Source organism: Diabrotica virgifera, chromosome 4, assembly GCF_917563875.1.
Source record: "Diabrotica virgifera virgifera chromosome 4, PGI_DIABVI_V3a".
Taxonomy (NCBI): Eukaryota; Metazoa; Arthropoda; class Insecta; order Coleoptera; family Chrysomelidae; genus Diabrotica; species Diabrotica virgifera.
The window spans coordinates 58,343,453-58,365,994 of record NC_065446.1 but is presented as its reverse complement, the minus strand read 5'-3'; the positions used below and the strand labels follow the sequence as shown (position 1 = coordinate 58,365,994).

The 22,542-nt window shown below is 34.1% G+C and overlaps 2 protein-coding genes across 2 annotated transcripts in view; one reads left to right on the top strand and one right to left on the bottom strand.

Annotated features, from left to right (window-relative positions):
- The window catches only part of LOC114332274 (transcription factor Dp-1), a 487,697-nt gene that overhangs the window by 378,319 nt on the left and 86,836 nt on the right, over positions 1-22,542 (top strand). The window lies entirely within an intron of this gene.
- LOC114332273 (F-box/SPRY domain-containing protein 1) overlaps positions 1-22,542 on the bottom strand; it is a 31,219-nt gene that overhangs the window by 8,125 nt on the left and 552 nt on the right. Inside the window, exons 2-3 of the mRNA XM_028282046.2 lie at positions 7,577-7,817; positions 560-650 (exon numbers count right to left, since the gene is read on the bottom strand). Coding sequence (XP_028137847.1) covers positions 560-650; positions 7,577-7,817 — 332 coding nt within the window. The remainder of the gene's footprint in view (positions 1-559; positions 651-7,576; positions 7,818-22,542) is intronic.

Below are 22,542 nucleotides of genomic sequence, written 5' to 3'. Positions count from 1 at the left end.
TTGCCGAGTACACTGGAATTACAGGCACTAGAGATAGTTTACTATATACGCGTAGAACTAATATTTGAAGATTTCTATTAATGTAAACTAAGAAATACACAATAATATGTTTTTATGAAGCACATTTGTTCGGAACACACTGTACTGTAATCGATCGAAGGTGACATTTTAGCATAAATTGATGACACTTCATATTTGTTTTTATTCTTTACTATAAGTGTATTTGTTTTATTATATTTATTGTTTTTATTATTTACTTTAACGTAAGATTATAACTTAATTCTTGTTCTCTATTTCTGAAGTTTTTATTTATTTACATTGAATATTAATTTGTTTTGTTGCTTAATCCACGTTTGCATTACGTGCAATTAAGTGATATATTTGATTTGACGTGCAACGTTAAGTATTAAACGGACTGTAAATAGCATTTATAAATAAACAAGCTTTATTCGTACCATTCGAAACCATTTGTACTAAAGCCAATGGGCTTATTGTAGATGTGCTCTATTTATTACAAACCTTTATATTCAATATTCATTTTAAAATATGTAGTACTTACCCCTAAAAGCTACACCTAAAAATTCATAATTCTTTTCAAAAGATAGGGTATTGTCATCACAATCAAGAATCACCCTGATTCGTTCACCAACCTACAAATATTTAAAGAAAAATATCAGTAAAATTTACTATGCTATAGTTACTATTTAACATATACTTATTCAAAAACAAATATTTGTCTTTGAGAATATATATTTGTTTTTGAAAAAATTCTACACGCAGTAGCTCCAAAATGACGGGATAACTCGAGACGTTGAATCTCAGATACGCAGACGACACGGTGCTCATTGCTTCCACTGAAAAAGAGTTGCAATGACTTATAAACAGGATAACCGAAACATGTGATGAATATGGGCTAAAACTTAGTACTTCTAAGACAAAGCTTATGGTTGTCAGCAAAAACTGAGTTACAAACCAATGAACATCAGAGCGTAACGAATAAAGTTAGAGAGAGTCCACAATATCACTTATTTGGTCGCCAACGTTAACGATAACTAGGATATAAACAAAGAAATAAGAATATGCATCGAAAAAGCCAGAGCTGCCATTTATAAGCTAAAGAAAAGTCTCATTAATAGAGATATTACATTAAACCTTAAAATCAGATTAATATGCTGCTACATTGCTGTATGGCATGAAAACCTGGTCCCTTAGGCAGACCGCACATCAAAGAAATATGAAACGTGAAACATTAAACGTGAAACATGAAACAAATAAATTGTAAAAAAAGTAACCGTTTCATGTGATATGCTAATCGACGAAACAAAAATAAAATTTGTATAGTCGGCAATGGATAGTGACGTGGTCGTTGGTGTCGGCGCCGCTCTTTAATTGCTTTTTAATATTAAAGAAACGTGAAACATGAAACAAATAAATTGTGAAGAACGAAACCGTTTCATGTTATATAGTGTAGGAAACAGAGGTTGAACTTCGCAAACTCGACACAACACTGGTTTTATTTTTTTCTTAGTATATCAAGGGGTGCTTTTAATGAGACTAGCTTTTGCTTAAAAGATTTCGCCCCGGAACACCCATTTTCATCCCTTTAAAGGGGGTAGTTTGTGGTTTTTGCAAAACGTAGCCCTTCCTGTACGTTATTGCAAAAAATTCCTTAATAGAAATATGAAGAGGACTATATTTCCTACAATTTATTCCGCGACAGCATATATCTATCACACACCGTTTAGCGGAGGTGGCGCCCCAAAGTTGACAAGGTTTTAAAAAAGATGTTTTAAAAAAATTATTTTTCCCTAACCGTAATGGGAAACAAGAAGCAACCCAGCGACAAATAATCACAAATAAATGTCTGATTTTTTGGTATAGGTTTCATTTAAGGGCATTGTCCATTTTTTAATTACAGGATGTTAAATTTTAAAAAGTCCCTTTTCTGGACCGCTTATGCTAGCGTAAAAAAACTTTCAGCGATTACCCATGTACAAGTGTTATTTAGAAATTTGTATAATTCACCCCCATATTTTCCCCGAAACCACCCCACAAAAAAAGGAAAATTAATCAAGAAAATATGCAAAAATGGGCCACCACTGTGGCTTTAGGGTGCAAAGAAAGTAAAATATGTATAGGTCATAATATGTAGCAGACAGTGTGTCCTTTTATTTGTCAGAAGTATGTTATTAATAAAATGAATAGGTGACGAAAAAAAAACAAAAACTGGAGCCCGCCAAAGCATCTGACGTTTGCGGCGCGACTGTGCCGTAACGGTTGCTTATACGAAAAAATGCATAGGACCTTATTTGTAGAGCAAATAGTGGTCTTTAATTCTGTATAAGCGCTGTTTTAAAAAAATGTATAGGTAATGAAAAAATCGTAAAAACATGCTCGCCAAACTTATTTTCAGGGATAAGGGTAGTTTCCGCAGGGATGTTGCAATAACCATAACATATATTTATAAAAAACCCTACTGATGGAGTAGGATTTTTCCCTACCCCTTTAAAGGAATGAAAATGGGTGTTCCGGGGCAAATCTTTTAAGAAAATGTTAGTCTCATAATAAGCACCCCTTGAAATGCCAGAAAAAAGTAAAACCGGACTTGTGTCGAGTTTGCGAAGTTTAACCTCTGTTGTCTACAATAATATACTAATCAAAGAAACAACAATAAAATTTGTATAGTAAATAATAGAAAGTGATAATGACGAGGTCGTTGCTGTTGTGGAAACTCTTTTATTACTGTCCAAAAGTCATAACCATAGTACATAATATTTGGTTGAAAACGAATTAAATAATCATCTTGCTAAATTTCAATAATTTTATAGAATGAGTATTCAAACATTTACATTGTTTTATTGTCGGTCCTGGTTTAAAAAAACGATATTTTCTTGTTATTGTCTATTCGAGTACCACTCCAGGTTATAATTGTACAAATCTTCGTTCTGCTATACCTAGTGTGACCAACTAGCCCGAAAAATCCGGGACATGGCCCGAATTACGAAGTCGTGTCCCGGCGTCCCGGACAAGGCTTCCGGGTCATCCGAATTTTCAACGGTTTGGTAAAATTCTATTTTCAAATTTTGAACAGGTTATTCTTTTAAGAATTTACATCAAACTGAATTGGTTGGACGAAAAAAAGTCGACAATTTCTAATAGTCGACCTAAACTATCTGTCTAGTAGTCTAGTGTAAAGTGAAACTATGTAATACCACATCAAAAACTCATTTTATTTCGTGGTATTATAGTTGTACGAAAACTCAAACTCTGGATTTTTTCCGTTTCTGTAGTTTAATTATCGTCATCTGAAAAGACAATTTAAAAACATGACAATGTAATTATGATAATTATATTTTTATATTAACCTAAGGTTCTATTTACATTGAAGTCCAACATCAGTTGATTTTCTAATTTTTCCTTCTTTGAGAACGATTTCCGGATTGGAATCCGAAACGTCAAAAACTAACAAAAGTGGGATTTTCATTACAACCCATCCCATAAAAAAAATTTTTTTTTCAACATAAAAATGATAAATAATTAATAAAACGATTAAAGTTCTATATTTAAAAAAAATGGCCCGATTTTCATGGGAATGTCCCGGATTTTAGGTATTTTTTTTAGCTTTGTCCCGAATTCGACGGAATTGGAGTTGGTCACACTAGCTATACCACAGAAACCAATGCAATATTAGCCCGACCGCACATCAAAGAAACATGAAACGTAAATTACGTTTCATGGAAATAAACCACTGGTAAACAAATATACGTCCGGCCATTTATGAAACTCTCCGAAAATAAAAATGTGTCATGAGCATGAATCACACTCGTTTCATTGGTAGGCGGACTTTGAGATTTATTTAGCAGTGTTTTAGTTTCATGAAACATGTTTTTCGTTTCATGTTTCATGTTTTTCGTTTCATGTTTCTTTGGTGTGCGGCTTGGCTTAAATTCTTGGTCGGCATTTATTTTACGCACGTAATTAATTATTCAAAACAATGAAACTGATATCGAAAAATAGAACACGTCCTATTTCATGAAAATGATGAAATACGTTTGAAGAAGATAAAAATGTTTCATGGGCATGAATCACACTCGTTTCATAGATATGCGGACGTCTATTAGTTTAGCACTGTTTTATTTCCATGAAACGTGTTTCACGTTTCATGTTTCTTTGGTGTGCGCCTTCGAAAGATAAAAATGTTTTACACGCACGAATCACACTCGTTTCATTGGTATGCGTACTTCTACACACCAAAGAAACATGAAACGAAAAACATGAAACATAAAACGAAAAACATGTTTCATGAAAAGAAAACACTGCTAAACAAATCTCAAAGTCCGCCTACCAATGAAACGAGTGTGATTCATGCTCATGACACATTTTTATTTTCGGAGAGTTTCATAAATGGCCGGCCATATACTTGTTTAGCAGTGGTTTATTTCCATAAAACGTAATTTACGTTTCATGTTTCTTTGATGTGCGGCCTGCTTATTTGTTTAGCATTGTTTTATTTTCATGAAACGTGTTTCACGTTTTATGTTTAATGTTTTACGTTTCATGTTTCTTTGATGTTCGGCCTGCCTTACAGAGACACTGATGAAAAAATTGGCATAAAAATGAAATAGTTTTACACCGAATAAAAAAGTGCACAGAAATCACAAAAACAATAAAAACTCGATACAAAAGTTACAATATTTGGGCCATGTAATGAGACATCAAAGAGAGGTATAACCTTCTACACGTCATCATACAGGGCAAAATCGCCGGAAGAAGATGCCCAGGCCGAAGAAGAACATCATGACTCCGAAATCTCCGGGAGTGGTATCAAGAGACTGCCGTAAATCTGTTTCGAACTGCCGTAGACAAAGTTATTATTGTCAATATGATCGGCAAGGTATGATGAACCATGTTCGATAATCGGACAAGGTACTGAAAGAAGCAGAAGTTGAATCTGAAATTTATATTTAGTGAACGCAAAAAAGAATCATATAGAATTGAGTGATGTACAATCAATTTTATGTTTTGGGTGCTGAAGAGCCACTGTATTTGCTGTAACCTGCAATTTGCTAGTCTTCTGCAGGTCTGAAGAGATTACAAAACGCTGAAAGGTCTTAATCTCAAGGGGAAAATCCGAATCTGAATGCTGTCCGAAGGGACAGCATCCTTGCTGGGATAGCAGTGGAGAGCAGATGTATATAAGAACCAAGTGATTGTTGGTATAAGCAATCCTCCACTTACCGACCAACAGATTCAGCATCATCTTGGATGTAGAAGGCAAGAAGAAACCACTACATTAAAGTATGGATATCTTTTTTCGATTATTATGGCTATGGTAAATGATATTTTAACATAATATATATTAATCACATTAGTGTTAAGCGAGGAGAGTTAAGCGAGGAGAGTTAAGCGAGGCCCTCAAAAGATCTAAAAACGGTAAAGCAGCAGGACCTGGAGACATCCCAATTGAGTTGGTAAAGTACGGACCAAACATATTACATGAGATGTTGGTTCAACTATTTAATAAATGCTTAAAAGGACAAAATATCCCTGATGATTGGAATGTTGGATACATCAGCTCAGTATACAAGAAAGTAGATAAACGCATATGCTCTAATTATAGAGGAATAACTGTTACCAGCTCAGTAGGGAGGTTGTACGGTCGAATAATAAAAAAAGAATAGAATCAGAATACGAAGACATGGAAGAACAAAATGGATTTCGTGCAGGAAGATCGTGCACTGATAATATATTCGTTCTGCAGCAGGTAATAGAAAAACGGAAGGCAAGGAATCTATCTACCCACCTATTGTTTGTAGATTTGGAGAAGGCATACGATACGGTACCTTTGAAAAAACTGTTTCAAACATTGACGAAGGTAGGTCTCAGAAGAGAGTATGTGGATGCTATCGCAAATATATACAAAAATGCAAGAAGTGTCGTTAAAGAAGGAAACTTTATATCTGAATCATTCCCTATACCAAAGGGGCTTAAACAAGGATGTTGTCTGTCTCCGACTTTATTTAAAATATATATTCAATCATCGCTAGAGCAGTGGAGGAAACAAGTATCCGGAATGGGAATAGACATAGGCAGTGGTAAATGCAGTCTAACAACTTTGTTTTTTGAAGACATGGACTACATGTTTAGAAAACTAAAGAATGAATATGAAAAATGGGGCCTCAATATGAATAGGTCAAAGACAGAGTATCTTAAAATAGGGGATGATGAAGAAGATCCAGAGTTAGAAATTAGAACCACAAAAAGATGTAATTAATATAAATATCTCGGATCTATAATATCTAAAGAAGGCACTACCAAAAGAGACATCGAAAAGAGAACGCAGCAGGGCAAAAAAGCGGTAAACATTCTAAGCTCTCTACTGTGGTCTAAAGATATAAGACAAAAAACGAAATTGACAATCTATCGTACCTTGGTAGAGCCTATTATGACTTATGGGGCAGACGTTTGGCAGATGACAAAAAAAGATAGAAAAAGAATAGAAGTAGTCGAAATGGATTATCTAAGGAGAGCGTGTGGTAGATCTAAAAAAGATCACATCAGGAATAAAGATATTAGAAGGAGGACACATACTGTATATTCCAGTGTAGATAGAATTGAAACTAGACAACTAGTGTGGTATGGTCACGTGAAACGAATGAATGAAGATAGATGGCCAAAGAAAGCTTTGAGTTACATACCACACCAAAGAAGAAGAAGGGGAAGACCTTCAGTTGCCTGGGAAGAAAATGTACGGCACATCATGAAAGATAGAGAAGACGAATGGATGGACAGAAAACGATGGCGGTCGAAATGCGAGAAGCGGCAGAGGCTGTAGGAACCTTGCTTACAGATAGATATATTAATCAACAATCACCAAGATCCGGTAGGGGAGGCAATTCTCAAATAAACCACGAAGCCTCCAAGGTAGTCGCTATATGAAATCCTCATGACATGGAATGTAAAATATATATTCGGAGAAGGAAAATCAATAATGTATTTCATGAGATAGATTGACTTAAAGTTCATATAATGGTACTAAGTAAAACCACATGGTTTGGTGCAATTCAAAAAAATAGAAACAAAAATAAAAAAGAATAGAAAAATAAAAAAAGAAGTAAAAAAGTGTTTCGCACAAATTAAAATATATATTAAAAAAACAGAATAAAATAAAAGTAAAAAAGTGTTTCGCACAAATTAAAATATATATTAAAAAAACAGAATAAAATAATTTAAAAAAACAAAATAAAAAACAACACAATTTACCATGCATCTATAAAAATAATATTGTGGTATGTACTTATGTTATGAAATAAGAAATTTATGACTATGAATCTGCAATCAATCACAAACAAGTCTGGCTAATTGGCTCTGCCAAAACCATTTTTCAAAAAAAAAAACTAAAAAGCATGGATTATGAGTAAACATATAATTTTTCTTCTTAAAAGGCATCTTGGAGGTCAGTGCAATGCTGAGGATAGTTTCAAAACGGCCGTTTCATGGTGTACTTTTACAAAAATGCATTGTTATATTGAGTTTTAAGATAGGTTAATATGTAGTTATAAAAATATGGTTATACCTGGTATTTTGGAGCATTGTTTAACATTGGATAGTTCCCTTGGGCGTCACCATTATGCAATAAATGATTATCCACTAAATTCCATCCCCAACTTTGATCATCGGAACCTAGCAAAGCAACATAACCATGGCATTGAAGAGGAGCATCTTTTGTAGCAATGCCGATAACTGCCACTGTTCCTAAAGGGCCTTCCCAAATTACTTCCCAAGCATGCCTTCCATGTCTAAATCCTATTTTACCCCTAAAAAACAATTTGCTGCTTTAATAATTAAAATAGAAGAATCTAAGAAAAATTAAGACACACTTTTATTCAAGTTTAACTCAATAAACACTATCTTCTTCTTTAGGTGCCGTCTTCTTAGCGAAGGTTGGCGATGATTTCTGCAAAGTCTGTAACGATATGATACCTCGGCAAGCGATGAGCTGCTATTACCAGAGACGACCGATGGAGTGTCCGTGTTTGCGCATTCCTTCTACATAGCACCGCTGGGGGAAACCGAAGGAGAGGGCATCGAGAGCATATTTAAGGCGAGCTAGGAGAATGAGAAAATCAGTCATGGTTAGCTTAGCGTATTGAACTAACTATGGCTCAACAGCTGATTCTCGTGTATTGAACGATCTTTAGCTGGCTTGGCAAAGATGCACCGTTTGTGAGGTGGGACTATGCCTAGGTAGACGCCACCGTAGTGACGTGGAGTCTTGCCGCAATCGTTATCGCAGTAGGCGGTAGTAGCAAGGAGCGAGTGACTGCACTGTAGTGAAATGCGGTCTTCAGGCTATGTTGATTTAACGTAGCAATATTGTTATTGTATATATGGTTTATCGTATTATTTTAATGTTGCTGATATGATCGAATGGCTGTAATAAAGTTTAATATTGTTTTTCCTTTGCAGAAGATGGAATTATATTTTATCTTATTTGTTTTAAACTGTATATAATTATCTTTAATATATTTGCTTTATTTTTAACTTGTGTTTTACTGAGTCTGTCGTCCTTAAAAGAACTACCCGTTACAAATGGCGCCCGAGCAAAAATTAGAAATATACGCAAGTAAACGTCGTTATTCGACACCCGGAAAATACCAAAAATGCCGACAGATAAAGACACAGACTCAGTAACAGGTCCACGTCGTGGATATATAAATAAAACCCGTTCAAAGATGATTAAGCTTGTTTGTTTTCAGATTATTAAGGAACCGAAAATGAACCAAATCGAGAATGATCCGAAAATAAACGTCGCCGATGCAACGTGCAGAAAGGGATGCGACCGTTCGCTGTAGAAAAGCCTTGGCATACTGTCCCAATGGAGTTGAGGGGATCACGCCCAAGATCTACAGAAGGAAGCACCTTCTAACCAGTCATCCGAGACCAATTTACGAATCACCGAAAAAGACGACATTGTTGATGGAACCGTCGAAGATGAAACCAGCAAGAAAAATGTGACCATTTGCTGTAGAAAAACCTTGACAAACTGTCCCAATGGATTTGAGGGGACCACGAGCAAGATCTACAGAAGGAAACATCTTCTTGACAATCATCCCAGACCAGTTTGTGAAAAGAAAACCGACATAAAGTACATGCCTTAAGAGTAAACCGTCGCAGATGCAGCCAGCAGGAAGAATGTGACCATTTGCTGTAGAAAAGCCTTGGCACACTGCCCCAATGGATATGAGGGGACCATGCCCAAGATCTACAGAGGGAAGCATCTTCTTGACAGCCATCCAGGACCAGTTTACGAAATAAGGAAGAACCGACAAAGACCACACCGATGATGAGTCCAAGCCGTGTTGCACACACGGCACAAAAAAAATGTATGCTACATTTTTTTTGTTTTCCAAAGAGAAGGGGGTGTAACGATATGATACCTCGGCAAGCGATGAGCTGCTATTACCAGAGACAACCGATGGAGTGACCGTGTTTGCGCATTCCTTCTACATAGCACCGCTGGGGGAAACCGAAGGAGAGGGCATCGAGAGCATATTTAAGGCGAGCTAGGAGAATGAGAAAAATCAGTCATGGTTAGCGTATTGAACTAACTATGGCTCAAAAGCTGATGCTCGCGTATTGAACGAGCTTTAGCTGGCTTGGCAAAGATGCACCGTTTGTGCGGTGGGACTATGCCTAGGTAGACGCCACCGTAGTGACGTGGAGTCTTGCCGCAATCGTTATCGCAGTAGGCGGTAGTAGCAAGGAGCGAGTGACTGCATTGTAGTGAAATGCGGTCTTCAGGCTATGTTGATTTAACGTAGCAATATTGTTATTGTATATATGGTTTATCGTATTATTTTAATGTTGCTGATATGATCGAATGGCTGTATAAAGTTTAATATTGTTTTCCTTTGCAGAAGATGGAATTATATTTTATTTTATTTGTTTTAAACTGTATATAATTATGTTTAATATATTTGCTTTATTTTTAACTTGTGTTTTACTGAGTCTGTCGTCCTTAAAAGAACTACCCGTTACAAGTCTTGGTCTCTATTTTGGGCTTTTCTTATTAAACTTTGAAAGTCTAATCCTGTCCATTCCTTGATGTTGCGCAGCCAGGTCATTTGTCGTCTACCCGGGCCGCGTCTGCTTTCTGTTTTCCCTTCTACAATAATCTGAAGGAAGTTACACCTGTTGTGTCTAAATATGTGTCCAAGTCCAAGATAAGATGTTTTCCATTTCTTGACAAGTTCTGTGAGTTCACGTTCTCTATTCATACGTCTTAAAACTATATAAGTTAAAATAAATACTATCCCAGATAGCATGTAAACTTATGGCAAGTTTGATTCTTCTTTGATTTTAAATTGCTGCGTCAAATATGACGAGGCAAGTTTGTGTCAAGTTTGCTGCAATATTGTTATGACAAAGATGATGATTCAAGTTTGTAGCAACTTTGCTGCAAGCTTACAGTTGCAAAGCCACGTCACGCGTGCCATCTATTTTGGTTGACTTACACGTTACGGTCGGTTCGGTTCGGTTTCGTTCGTTACCCTGACTGATGTCACGCCCACGAAAATGAAAGTGTTGCCACCGGAGGGAAATTTCCCTTTTTGCGAGAATTTTTAACATAAAAGGGAAAAAGTTAACTTAAAAGGGAATCTTTGCTCTAGTCCAAATTGTAAAATATTTTAAAAAATCAAATTATTTGAAAATAATTCAACATATTTTCACAGATTTTTTAAATAGGAGCATAGGAGGGAATTTTATCATAAAAGTGGGAATTTTTAAAGTACGTTGAGGGAAAAAGCTTACTCGGCAGCGACAGTTGGCAACACGGGAAAAGTAACCTGCCAAGCGGTGATAATTTGTGGTTATGTCCTATCCTATGTTGATATTTTTATTTGAGTTTTTTACAACATTTACCGTACAATTCTCCGAGACTATTACTTTAATTACTAAGCTGAAGCTTATTTTCTTCAGTTTTTCATAGACCCACCTGCTTGTGGTGATTAGGTACAGATTCTTATTCTTTTTGCTTTGGTGAAATTGAGGTAAGTTTTTTTAAGTTTTTCGTAGCTTCTAGCTGTATTTACATACTATCTAAAATAAATTATATTTATAATATATTATATATAAATACGTTTTAGGTTTCATTGTAAAATTGTTACTTTAACATCTTTTTATCCCTTTTAATAGCAAATATTAATTCTGTTCTTACAGCAAGAGTTTATAACAATTTATTTTATTTGTTTCAGAGCTGATAGACAAAACTGAGCATCGGAACACAATCGGAATCTGAAGCTAGCGGGTTTAATGTAAGTTCCAATAAATAATTTTAGATAATAAATTGTATTTTAGTTGAGTGATTAATTAATAAATAGTTATATAAAATGGCATTGTATTTTTTATTCACGTTGTTTTATTCAAATTGTGGCTAGTATGTAAAACAAACCTTAAGCAAGTTTGTATCAAGTTTGAAAAAACAAACTTCATGCAACAAAACAAAAACAAACCTTGTACAGTTTGTATCAAGTATGTAACAACAAGTTTCTATCAAGTTTGAAAAAACAAACTTCGTGCAAGTTTGTCACACTGTAACTAGCAAGTTTAATTAAACTTGCTGCAAGTTTGCAAAGTTGCCATGGCAAACCTGCAGCAAGCTTTCATGTTTGATGTATCCAACTTGTTGCAAGTTTGAAACAAGTTTATATTGCTATCTGGGATATATGTTTTAAATATATCATTTATCATTCCCTTTGCCTTTATCCCCATGAGGAGTCGCTTCCCTAATTAAATTTCTCCATTCCTTTCCATTAAATTTTTCCATTCCACCCTTTCTCCATAAGTTTTTATCTTGGGTCACACCAATATCAATCATCTAACGACATGACCTGCTTCTTCTTCTTGACGTGCCACTCCTAGCGTAGATTGGAAATCATCATGGCCACTGCGACTTTGTTAGCAGCGCGCCTAAAAAGTTCAATCGAACTACACCCGAACCATTCACGTAGATTTCGAAGCAACGATATTTTTCTTCTTCCCACACTTCTTTTGCCCTGCATGATATTTCTTAAAAGTTTCTACTTTTCACCCCTCATAATGTGCCCCAAGTATTCCATCTTTCTAGTTTTTATCTCATTTATTTATTGAATGTCTCATTGAATTTATTTATGTCCTCCTTAGAAACTTCCAAATCAGCAATTCTTTATAGTAACACATTAAACGTCACATGAGTTGTATTTAACTCACACCCTATTTGGCACAGGCGTTATGTGAGTTAACACATTAGACGCCACGTGAATTGTATTTAACTCACACCTTGTTTGGTCCATGCGTTATGTGGGCGCCTGGAAAATTTTCAACTGGGCGGTTAACGTGTTAAATATAATTCATAATAACATTGAGATTCTAAACATGAAGCCTGAAGGCAAAACACAAAAAATTTTCAATTGGGCGGTTAGTGTGTTAAACATGCTCAAACCATCTTAATGTATACTATCTCACTTTCACATCGAGTGGCACCACCCCTAGACTTCCATAATATACTTATCCTGACTGATGTGAGTTTTTACTGAATCTCACCCCAGCGGGGCAAATTACCTTTTGCCTAATTGGACAAACGTAAATATTTTTGGACCATACGCATGTCCGTCCTTCGATATAAACTAAACAGTGAACTATTAGGAGAACTGGTTCTAATATTTAATTTGGTCTGGTTTTAAAGTTAATAATTAACACGATAGGAAGGGTTGTGCACACGAGAAATAAAAGTGATAAGCGACAAAAACATTTATTAAAAACAACGAGTTTGACAAATAAGCGGCTTAACGATAAATTGTCTTAGTAGCGAAAGAGAGAAATAGAGTCTATTATACAAATTTCCCCGAGACAATTAGCGAGAGGAGTAATTATTGTGAGAGTGTAATTTCACGACTAGTAGAGAGGAGCAAACACTCCAACACCAGGCCTTACGGAGGCTGGTTCGAGAGTGGGGTTTTTGTTCTAAAACCTGCATAATATTTTGTTACTTCGCTAAGGGTAAGAATGTCACTTAACAAGAGCGTATCCATATCCACACGTGTTTATACCCTTGACCACCGGAGAAGCTAAACAGCACAACCATATGTCCGTAATATTTGTGCCCTAACACAACACTACACTCAAGTTTTCAGAGATTTAAATCTTTCAAACACAATACAGGTTGTCCCAACAGATTTACAAGAGAGATATTTACAAAGATGCGAATTACTTTAACTGTTGTTTTCACAACACTGACTGTTATCGTTTTTGTCACACCACTCATCATCTATCTAAGCATTCTCATATTCGACACATGCATTCCTTGTTTCTCATTCTTTTTAACAGTCCAACATTCAGGTCCGTTCATCATAGCTGGTCTTGGCTCTTGGCTTTAAAGAATTTTCTCTTCAGTTTCATTGGAATTTTTCTGTCACACAAAACACTACTTGCTTTCTTCCATTCTACAAGCTACATAAGTGCTTAAAATTAATTTTCACAAGCAATTCATCGTCCAATGATATCAGTTTATTTGTAAAAGCTCAATATTTTAATGAACATTCCAAATACTACACTGTTTTCAGTCTACTCAGTTTTAAACCTTTTTCCTTAAGAGGTTGTGTCCAGTGTTCCAGTTTCGGGTTTAAATTCCTTTCAATATTTCTTACTAACACCACATCAAGATAAATTAAGCACTAGGAAATCTTACCCTGTAGTTGCCCTGTTCCCCGCTCCAAATCTAATGAGAATAAATAAATAAATGAATTTTAAATGTAAGTATCTATATAAGACTTAAAAAAATACATGAACATCTATTTTAGAACATATTTTATGTAAGTCCCAGTAACATAAGGCTCAGAGCATATATAAGGCCTAGTGCATAAGCTATGTAGTATGTAGACCATTCAGTTTAATATTAAAATAATAAAAATAAAATTTGCATCAGTGATTAAGTACAAAAACAAAGAAAAACATTAATAAATAGCAAACATCACAAAATTAGTCATAGATGCTTACTGTAAATATATCAACCAAAATAATTATTATAAATTATAATTATATTAATCTGTTGAGCTTTCTTTTAAAGTGGTTAACACTTCTTATATCCCATTAAATATTATGTTATTTTTATGTAGTTTCAGCCTACTACAGACCAACAAAATGTTTTCATCTTTCTCATTGGAGAACCATGAACTTACGTTTCCAGAAACTTGGAAAAATTTTGTTACATATTGTATCGTGATTACAGGGACAGAAGAAATTAAAATTTAGTGTACATTTAATGTAAGTACATATTATATTAATTTGATTCTATTTTGCTTTTGAGCGATTAACTAAAATTTATATAATATTCTCTAGTTTTCTACACTGTGCTGGTGAAATCATAATTTAAATAATAACAGTAATAACAAAACAGCTTTATCTTTTTTTATTTACTTATGGCCGGTTTCACCAATGACGAATAGTAGTTTATTTCGATGAAAGTTATTCAGCCAATAAAACTGACACATCTACATTTCACTAACTACTTTATTTATTTATCAAATAAATATTTACTCTTTGAATAAACTGACAAGTTAATCTCGCTTTAAACATATATAACAAAGAAAATTCGTCAGTTTAACTTTAAATTATCAAAATTGTATTGAAACACGACTAATATAATCGACTAGTAAATCTCATTCTACAAATTACTATTCAATGATTTATTTGTTGTTGGTGAAAGTTGAGCATTTTAATATCTTTCATTTTCAAAAGCTTTTATTATAAGTTGTTAAGTAGTTAGATGAATGGATGGCAGAATAGTCTAATGGCAGAATAGTCAACATGTTTCTAAAAAGTTCTTTATACTTCTATAAAAGCCTGCTTTATACTTCTTTAAATTGTTGCAAACAATATTTTTTGGAAGCATCATGAATTTAGATTTTTTTAAATAGATGTCTAATAATGGAAAGAGCTTTTCGGGACCAAGTATAGACAACAGAAGCAACAAAAAGAAGAACTACACTAGAACCCCGCAAATCGGAACGTTCGGCAAATCTGAACCTACATACAGAAAGTGAAAAAATCTAAAAATTCATGACAAAAACTTAAAAACATGTTTATTATCCAGAGTAAAACCAGAAAATTGGACAATGTAGGATTACTTAATAGGACTTTGACATTTAAAATTTCTTAAAAATTAATATGTAATTTATATGTAGTGCTTATAAAGGTTAAATATAAACTTACTTCGGTTCTCTTGCAGTCAATGTAAGTCGAAAATACTGTCCACACTCTTACGAGAACGTTTTGTGACTCAAAATCAATGACAACGAAAGCTTTTAATTATTAGTTAGGCTAATTTTCGGATAATCTGAACTTTTCTGAATCCGAACAGGTTGTGTAGTTAAAAAGACTAGTGGTTTTAATGCTATTTACTATGTCATAATAAAAATATTAAATACTGTGCTTACTTGGGTATAGTATATGTTAGAAATATAGTAGACACACTTTAAGAGCAGAACTTTTGATTCCTTCTCTATTTACACCAACTGAACACACTTCCTACACACTGAATCAGTCTGTGCGAAGCATTTTAGGTTTAAGTTGGGAAGTAGCCCCTTATTAGAGTGTAGGCATGATTGATGTAAACGTGTTTTATCCCAACAAAATCCCATGATGCAGTATCAACTTCCTGCATTTATGATGCAAATGTGAAACAGATGGAATTGACAGTGGTGAATACAGATGACCAAAAGAAGGATTTGTCAAATACCACAACTGTGATGGAAGGTGTTTTAGCAGAAGAACAATGTCCTGAAGAAGTAAGTTTTGAAAACTTACACGTTCATAGGGATCCTAGCTATTCTTCTTCTTCTATGGCACTACAGCCCAAATTGACCCTTGACCTCCTTTATTTTTTGCCTCCACCCTTGCTTGTCTGTGGCTGTTCTTTTCCATACACGGACTCCTAAAAGGGCTTGTGTGTCGCTGTTTACTGTGTTCCCAGTGCTTTCTTGGCTTTCCAACCGGTCTCTTTCCCTGCATTCTAGCATTCAGTGCTCTTTTTGGTAGCCTATCCTCTCCCATTCTTATCACATGTCCGGCCCATTGCAATCTTTGTCATTCTAGCTAGCAATCCTAGCTATTGGCCTTGTATTTTATTGGACAAAATCATATTAACTGATAGAATTAGGTCCTGCCCAATTGACAAAAAGTGAGATGAATTTTCCTTTAAATAAATACAACAGATTCCTATCTATTTATTATAAAAAAAAAATATTGTGTAATGGGAAAATAATACCAAGGTTTGGCTGGTGTATTCTAAACATTACCTGAGACAGGAGCTAGTGGGGAAAGAGGCTTTTCAAAACTTAAAACAATAAAAAAATATTGTTGATCCACAATGGGTGCAAAAAACGCTTTCAAAGTTATCTGTCATTATGGTTTGTTTTTTAACCAAGAGGAGTGATTCAAATTTACCACGCTGTATTGCTTGTTTGTAATTGGTCTAACCGCAGGCAAGTTTACTCCACTGTTATAAAATTTTGATACTAATGACATTTATCAAATTTTGACACTAGTGATATTTCATAGGTTAATTAAGTTATATCAGCGATTTTTGTGTTTTCTGTGTTACTCCTTTAATTTTTAGATTGTTAGTCTACTTATATATAAAAAGCAGTTGTTTTTGGAACTCTTTAGCGACGTATTAATTTAATATAATATTTATGGATTTCCGTTGAAGGCCGACTAGATCAACCAAAAAAGAAGATGTATTTGGTTATTATTCTAGCGACTTTCTTAGGTGTGAATCTGTCTTTTTAGTTTACTCCTCCTGGTTAAAAAATAAACTATAGTAATGAAAAGGATATTTGGGAAAATATAGATCTGCCTGACTCTGTTGAAACTTTAAAACATTGCCTTAAAAAATGCTAGAAAAACAAAGTTTACTGTATAATTTGTATTAGAATATGTTAACACCCTCTCCTCTATTTATATTTATTATTTTAATATAGAACATTACAAATAAGTTGTAAAATATTGTAGTAAAAATGCCTTTTACAAAATTAGGCTTTTATTCACATAAAACTTGACAGTAGAATTAATTTGAATGATAAAACAATTAATCAATAAAATAAACAATGACAAAAGAATACTAAATTATACTACATTCACCCGGCCCTATTTTTGAACAAAATCTTGCAAATATCGTGGTTTATTTTTAGTTCTAGCTGATTTACGGCTAGATTGAAAATCTGAATTTTCCAATCTTGGTTCATGATTATCATCAGGTACTTGATTGGGTTCTTGAATAGATAAATTTTCTATGTCATCTGGTATTGATTCAGTAGTGGAATTCTCTAGTGTATTATTTGGACTTTCATTTTCATCTTCATCATTATCTTGATTCAATAATTTCAGGTCACCTCTAGGAGCTAAATGCTTCGTTGAAACTGTACTTTTCTTTCCGTTTGGATACTGTATTAAGGCGTAATCTGAATTGGCTTCTAAAAGATCAACCTCTTCAACTAAAGGATCAAACTTACTTTTTCGTACAAATTTTCTTAGTAATACTTTGTCTGAATCTTTAAGCCATGATGGAATAGAAGTTCCGCTAGTTGATCTTCGCTGATACGTAAACAAACGTTCATGAGGTGTACAATTGGTTGCTGTACACAGTAAACTTCTTATAGAGTGCAGAGCATCTGGTAGAACAGTCTCCCATTTAGTGATGTCTAAATTTTTGGTTTTCAATGCTAGATTCACTGCTTTTCATATAATTCCATTGTATCTCTCGACTTGACCATTTCCTCCAGGGTTATATGGTGTTGTTCTACTTGAAGATATTCCTTTAGAGTGTAGATAATTAATAAATTCTTGTGAAGTAAAGCTAGTTCCCCTGTCAGAATGTATATATGCCGGCATTCCATATAAACAAAACATTTGATTCAAACATTCAATTACTGTCTGACTGGATGTATCTGAGCATGGAAAAGCCCATGGAAATCTTGAAAATTCATCAATGATTGTAAGCATATAAGAATTTCTAGAAGAACCGGGTATTGGACCTTTAAAGTCAATATTCAATCTTTCCAACGGAGCTGTTGATTTAATTAAATGTGTATCATCTTCTTTCTTATAAAATCTGGGTTTAATTTCTGCACAGATTGGACAAGAGGTAATTACGTGTTTAATTTCATCTAAAGAATAAGGTAAATTTCGAATTTTTACAAAATGGTGCATACGAATGTAACGAATAATCCCAGGATGCGATAAATCTGAATGTAATTGATATAACTTGCTTGTATTATTTATATTATTGCATATTCTTGATAGTGCATCAGCTGCATCATTAGCCTTTCCTGGACGATAGATAATATCATATTTAAAACAAGAAAGCTCCAAACGCCAATGCAAAATTTTTTCATTTTTGATTTTACTTGTATGGTTTGTATTAAACATGAACGAAACTGATTTCTGATCTGTCATTAGTTTGAATTGTCTTCCTAAAAGATAGTGTCTCCATTTTTTCAATGCTTCAACACAAGCATATGCTTCTTTTTCAATTGCAGAATGTTTTCGTTCAGAATCTGTAAGGGTACGTGAGAAAAAAGCAACGGGTCTTCCAGATTGACTCAGAGTGGCAGCAATAGCAAATTCAGAAGCATCAGTTTCAACGATGAGAATTTCTTTTTCATCAATTGTCCATAGAAGTGCATTAGCTATATCAGTTCTCAACTCCTCAAAAGCAAATACCAAGTCAGGACCTAATGGAAATTTCTTGCAATCTATAAGACCTCTAATTTTTGCTGAAAAATTATTAACCCATTTTGAGTAATGTGAAAACATTCCAAGTGCCCTCTGAAGACTTTTAGAATCATTCGGAACTGGTAAATTTAGTAGAGGCTTCAATCTGTCTGGATCAGGTTTCATTGTAGAGTTTTCTATTGTATATCTGTGGACAATATGCTTATTGACAAACTTGAAGAATTATCATCCCTTGAAAATCTCATTGTCATTGGAGATTTCAACTTTCCTGAGATTAGCTGGCCCATCATTTCCAAAACTGACACTATCAATTCCCAAAATTTGTTTAAAAACTTTGTCATGAACTCAAACTTAATACAACTAATAACTGAACCTACAAGATTTAGAGTTAACAATCATCCTTCAATTTTAGACTTATTTTTTACAAATGATGATCAATTAGTTTCTACACTTGAAGTGTCCTCTCCTGTGGGTATTTATGATCATTCGCTTATTACTGCTCACATTCAGTTTAATCTATCGCCGCTTTATAAAAATAATTTCGTAACGTATACCACTACTGACTTCTTTAATGTTAATTTTGTTTTGTCCAATATAGACTGGCAATCTATTTTTCTTAATCACCCAGATCCATCGTCAATGTGGGACTCTTTTCTTCATACTGTTATTACAACAATTTCTGATAATACAACTGAACGACAAATATACAAAAATCGATTAAAACCTTGGATTAATCTTACAGCTATCCGCTTAATTCGCCATAAGCGAAAGCTTTGGCGAACTTATAAGCTTACTGGTTCCATCAATGACTTTCTCACTCACCGTAATTTTTCCAACCAAGTCAAACAATCGTTGCTAAACCTAAGAATAGAATTTGAAGAATCTATTATTTCTAGTGGTAACAGTAAAAAAATTTATCAGTACATTCGCACATCTTTATCTTCTAAAGTCTCCATACCATTACTTCAAAAAGATGACGGGTCTTTATGTTCTTCAAATAATGAATCTTCCGAATGTTATCGTTATTTTTTTCTCAGGTTTTTAGAGATGAACCTAACGATACCATTCCTCAAATTATGTGTCCACGTCTCCTTACAACCCTTGACAATATCTCTTTCACACCGGATGTTATTAAACATCATTTTTTGAAACTACGCAATAATTCATCACCTGGATTAGACGGACTAACTTCCTATTTCCTTAAACAATGTGCAGAGTCTGTAGCCATTCCTATATCCCTTATAATGAATGCTTCTTTTAATCAGGGTTCTCTTCCCTCATCATGGAAATTAGCTTCGGTTACTCCTATATTCAAGAAAGGAAATAAACTTGATTGCAATAATTATCGTCCAATCAGCCTGGTTCCTATTGTCGGAAAGGTCATGGAATCCATTATTTCTGAAGCTATGTCTGAATTTCTCCTTCAAGAAAATGTCATACCTCACCAGCAGCATGGTTTTATTAAGGGTCGTTCAACGATTACAAACTTACTTCATTGTATAAATGACTGGTCATCATCTTTAAACAATCGACATCCTGTTGATGTAGTCTATTTAGACTTCTCCAAAGCTTTCGATCGTGTTCCCAAACGACGATTACTAGCTAAATTGGATCACTATGGTATCCGCGGAAAATTAAACATTTGGATTCAAAATTTTTTATCCGACAGGTACTTCCGAGTTCGTGTTGGGGAAGCTTATTCAGTAGATAAACCAGTCAAGAGTGGAGTTCCACAAGGATCAGTACTTGGACCACTACTATTTTGTATCTACACTAGTGATCTTCCTCTCGTTGTATCCAGTAAGGTTTCCATTTACGCGGATGATACTAAATTATATGTTAATCCAATTATTGACCAACATGTTCTTCAAACTGACCTTGACGCAATATTCAAATGGTCCTCAGAGTGGTTACTTCCACTGAACATTGAAAAATGCGTCATACTACATATTGGCAATAATAACCCATTACTACCGTACTTTATTAATGGACATCCCATAGAGTCAGTAACCTCCCACAAAGATCTTGGAGTAATAGTTAACAGTAACTTAAATTGGTCTGACCATATAGTGTCGGTGTGTAAACGCGCAAACTCGAAACTGTTTTTAATCCATAAATGTTTTACACGAATATCTTTAACCTCGATGAGTAATCTTTACTCTATATACGTCAGACCAATTCTTGAGTTTGCCGGACCAGTATGGAGTCCAGATCTCAATCGCGATAAAGCCTTACTGGAAAATGTTCAACGTAAAGCCACAAGACTGGCATTTGGCCGCGTAAGACCCAATTATGAAGATAGACTCTCATTGGCTCATCTAACAACATTTGAACATCGACGTCTTCGAGGGGACCTAATCATGTCCTTCCGCATTTTAAAATATAATTTTGGAAACCTTAACACGATATTTACGCTAAATCAAGACGAACGATTAAGAGGCCATCGATACAAATTAAAGAGGGAACAAACGACAACAAGATCCAGGATGAACTTTTTACCAAACAGAATATTTAATATTTGGAATAACTTAGATCAAGACACCATATCGGCAACTAGTGTAAATATTTTTAAAAATCGACTTGATTCCTCTTTATTTTCTTTGCAGGACTAAGTTATTTTAGGACGGCATTATTTATTGTTTCAGAATTTTATTTGATGTTTTTAATTGTAATCTTTATAATTTTTATTAGTTTTACAACGCTATTTTTCTTTATTTTGAGCATTATAGGAGATTTAAAGGACTGCATTGTTTTAGGCAGGCATTGTTTATTGTTTCAGTATTTTTTATTTGATGTTTTTTAATTGTAACTTCATTCTTAATTTGTACTAGTTGTATAAGATATTTTTCTTTGTTTTTGGGCATAATAGGAGCTCGCTCCTCTGCCCTTATTTGTTTTATAATAATAATAATAATAATAATAATATCCCAAAATATTTATAATTTTTTGATTGTAGTGACATTTATTTTGATTTAAAGTTAACCCATATTTTTTAACAGCATTTAAAAAATTCTGTAAATTTAAATCATGTCTATCTTGATCCTCACCACCAACTGTTACATCATCTAAATAAGCGTAAACACCTTGTAGATTTTCTTTTTTTATGATAGAATCAATGGCTCTCTGAAAACATGATACTCCATTGGTAACTCCAAAAGGAATACGACGGAATTGGTAAAGGCCTCCACTTGCCTCGAAAGCTGTAAATGGTTTGTCAGATTCGTAAATTGGTATTTGATGATATGCGTATTTTAAATCAATTGAGCTAAAAATTTTATATTTTGCTATCTTAGACACCAGTGAATCAATATTCGGCAACGGATAAGCATCAAGTAATGTGAATCTATTTATTGTTTGAGAGTAATCGTAAAAGGCATTTTTACTACAATTTTATTCACATAAAATTTGACAGTAGAATTAATTTGAATGACAAAACAATTAATCAATAAAATAAACAATGACAAAAGAATACTAAATTATACTACAAATATCCTATATTATATTAAATATTATACTCTGTATGCTGCTTGCAATTTTGTTTTTTTTTAATACCCTAGGAATGACACTGGTAGAATGCACAAGAATATACAAAACAAACATTACAGCTTGGCCAAATTGCATAAAGCAAGGCCAATAACCAAGCAAGAAACATTAGGTACAGCCTCATATAAAAAATCTATCTCTACTTCTAGGACACTATGGATCAAATATTTGTTGATTACTATAAAAAAAGCTTTATAACAATACACCTTTTTATAACTGGTGTCA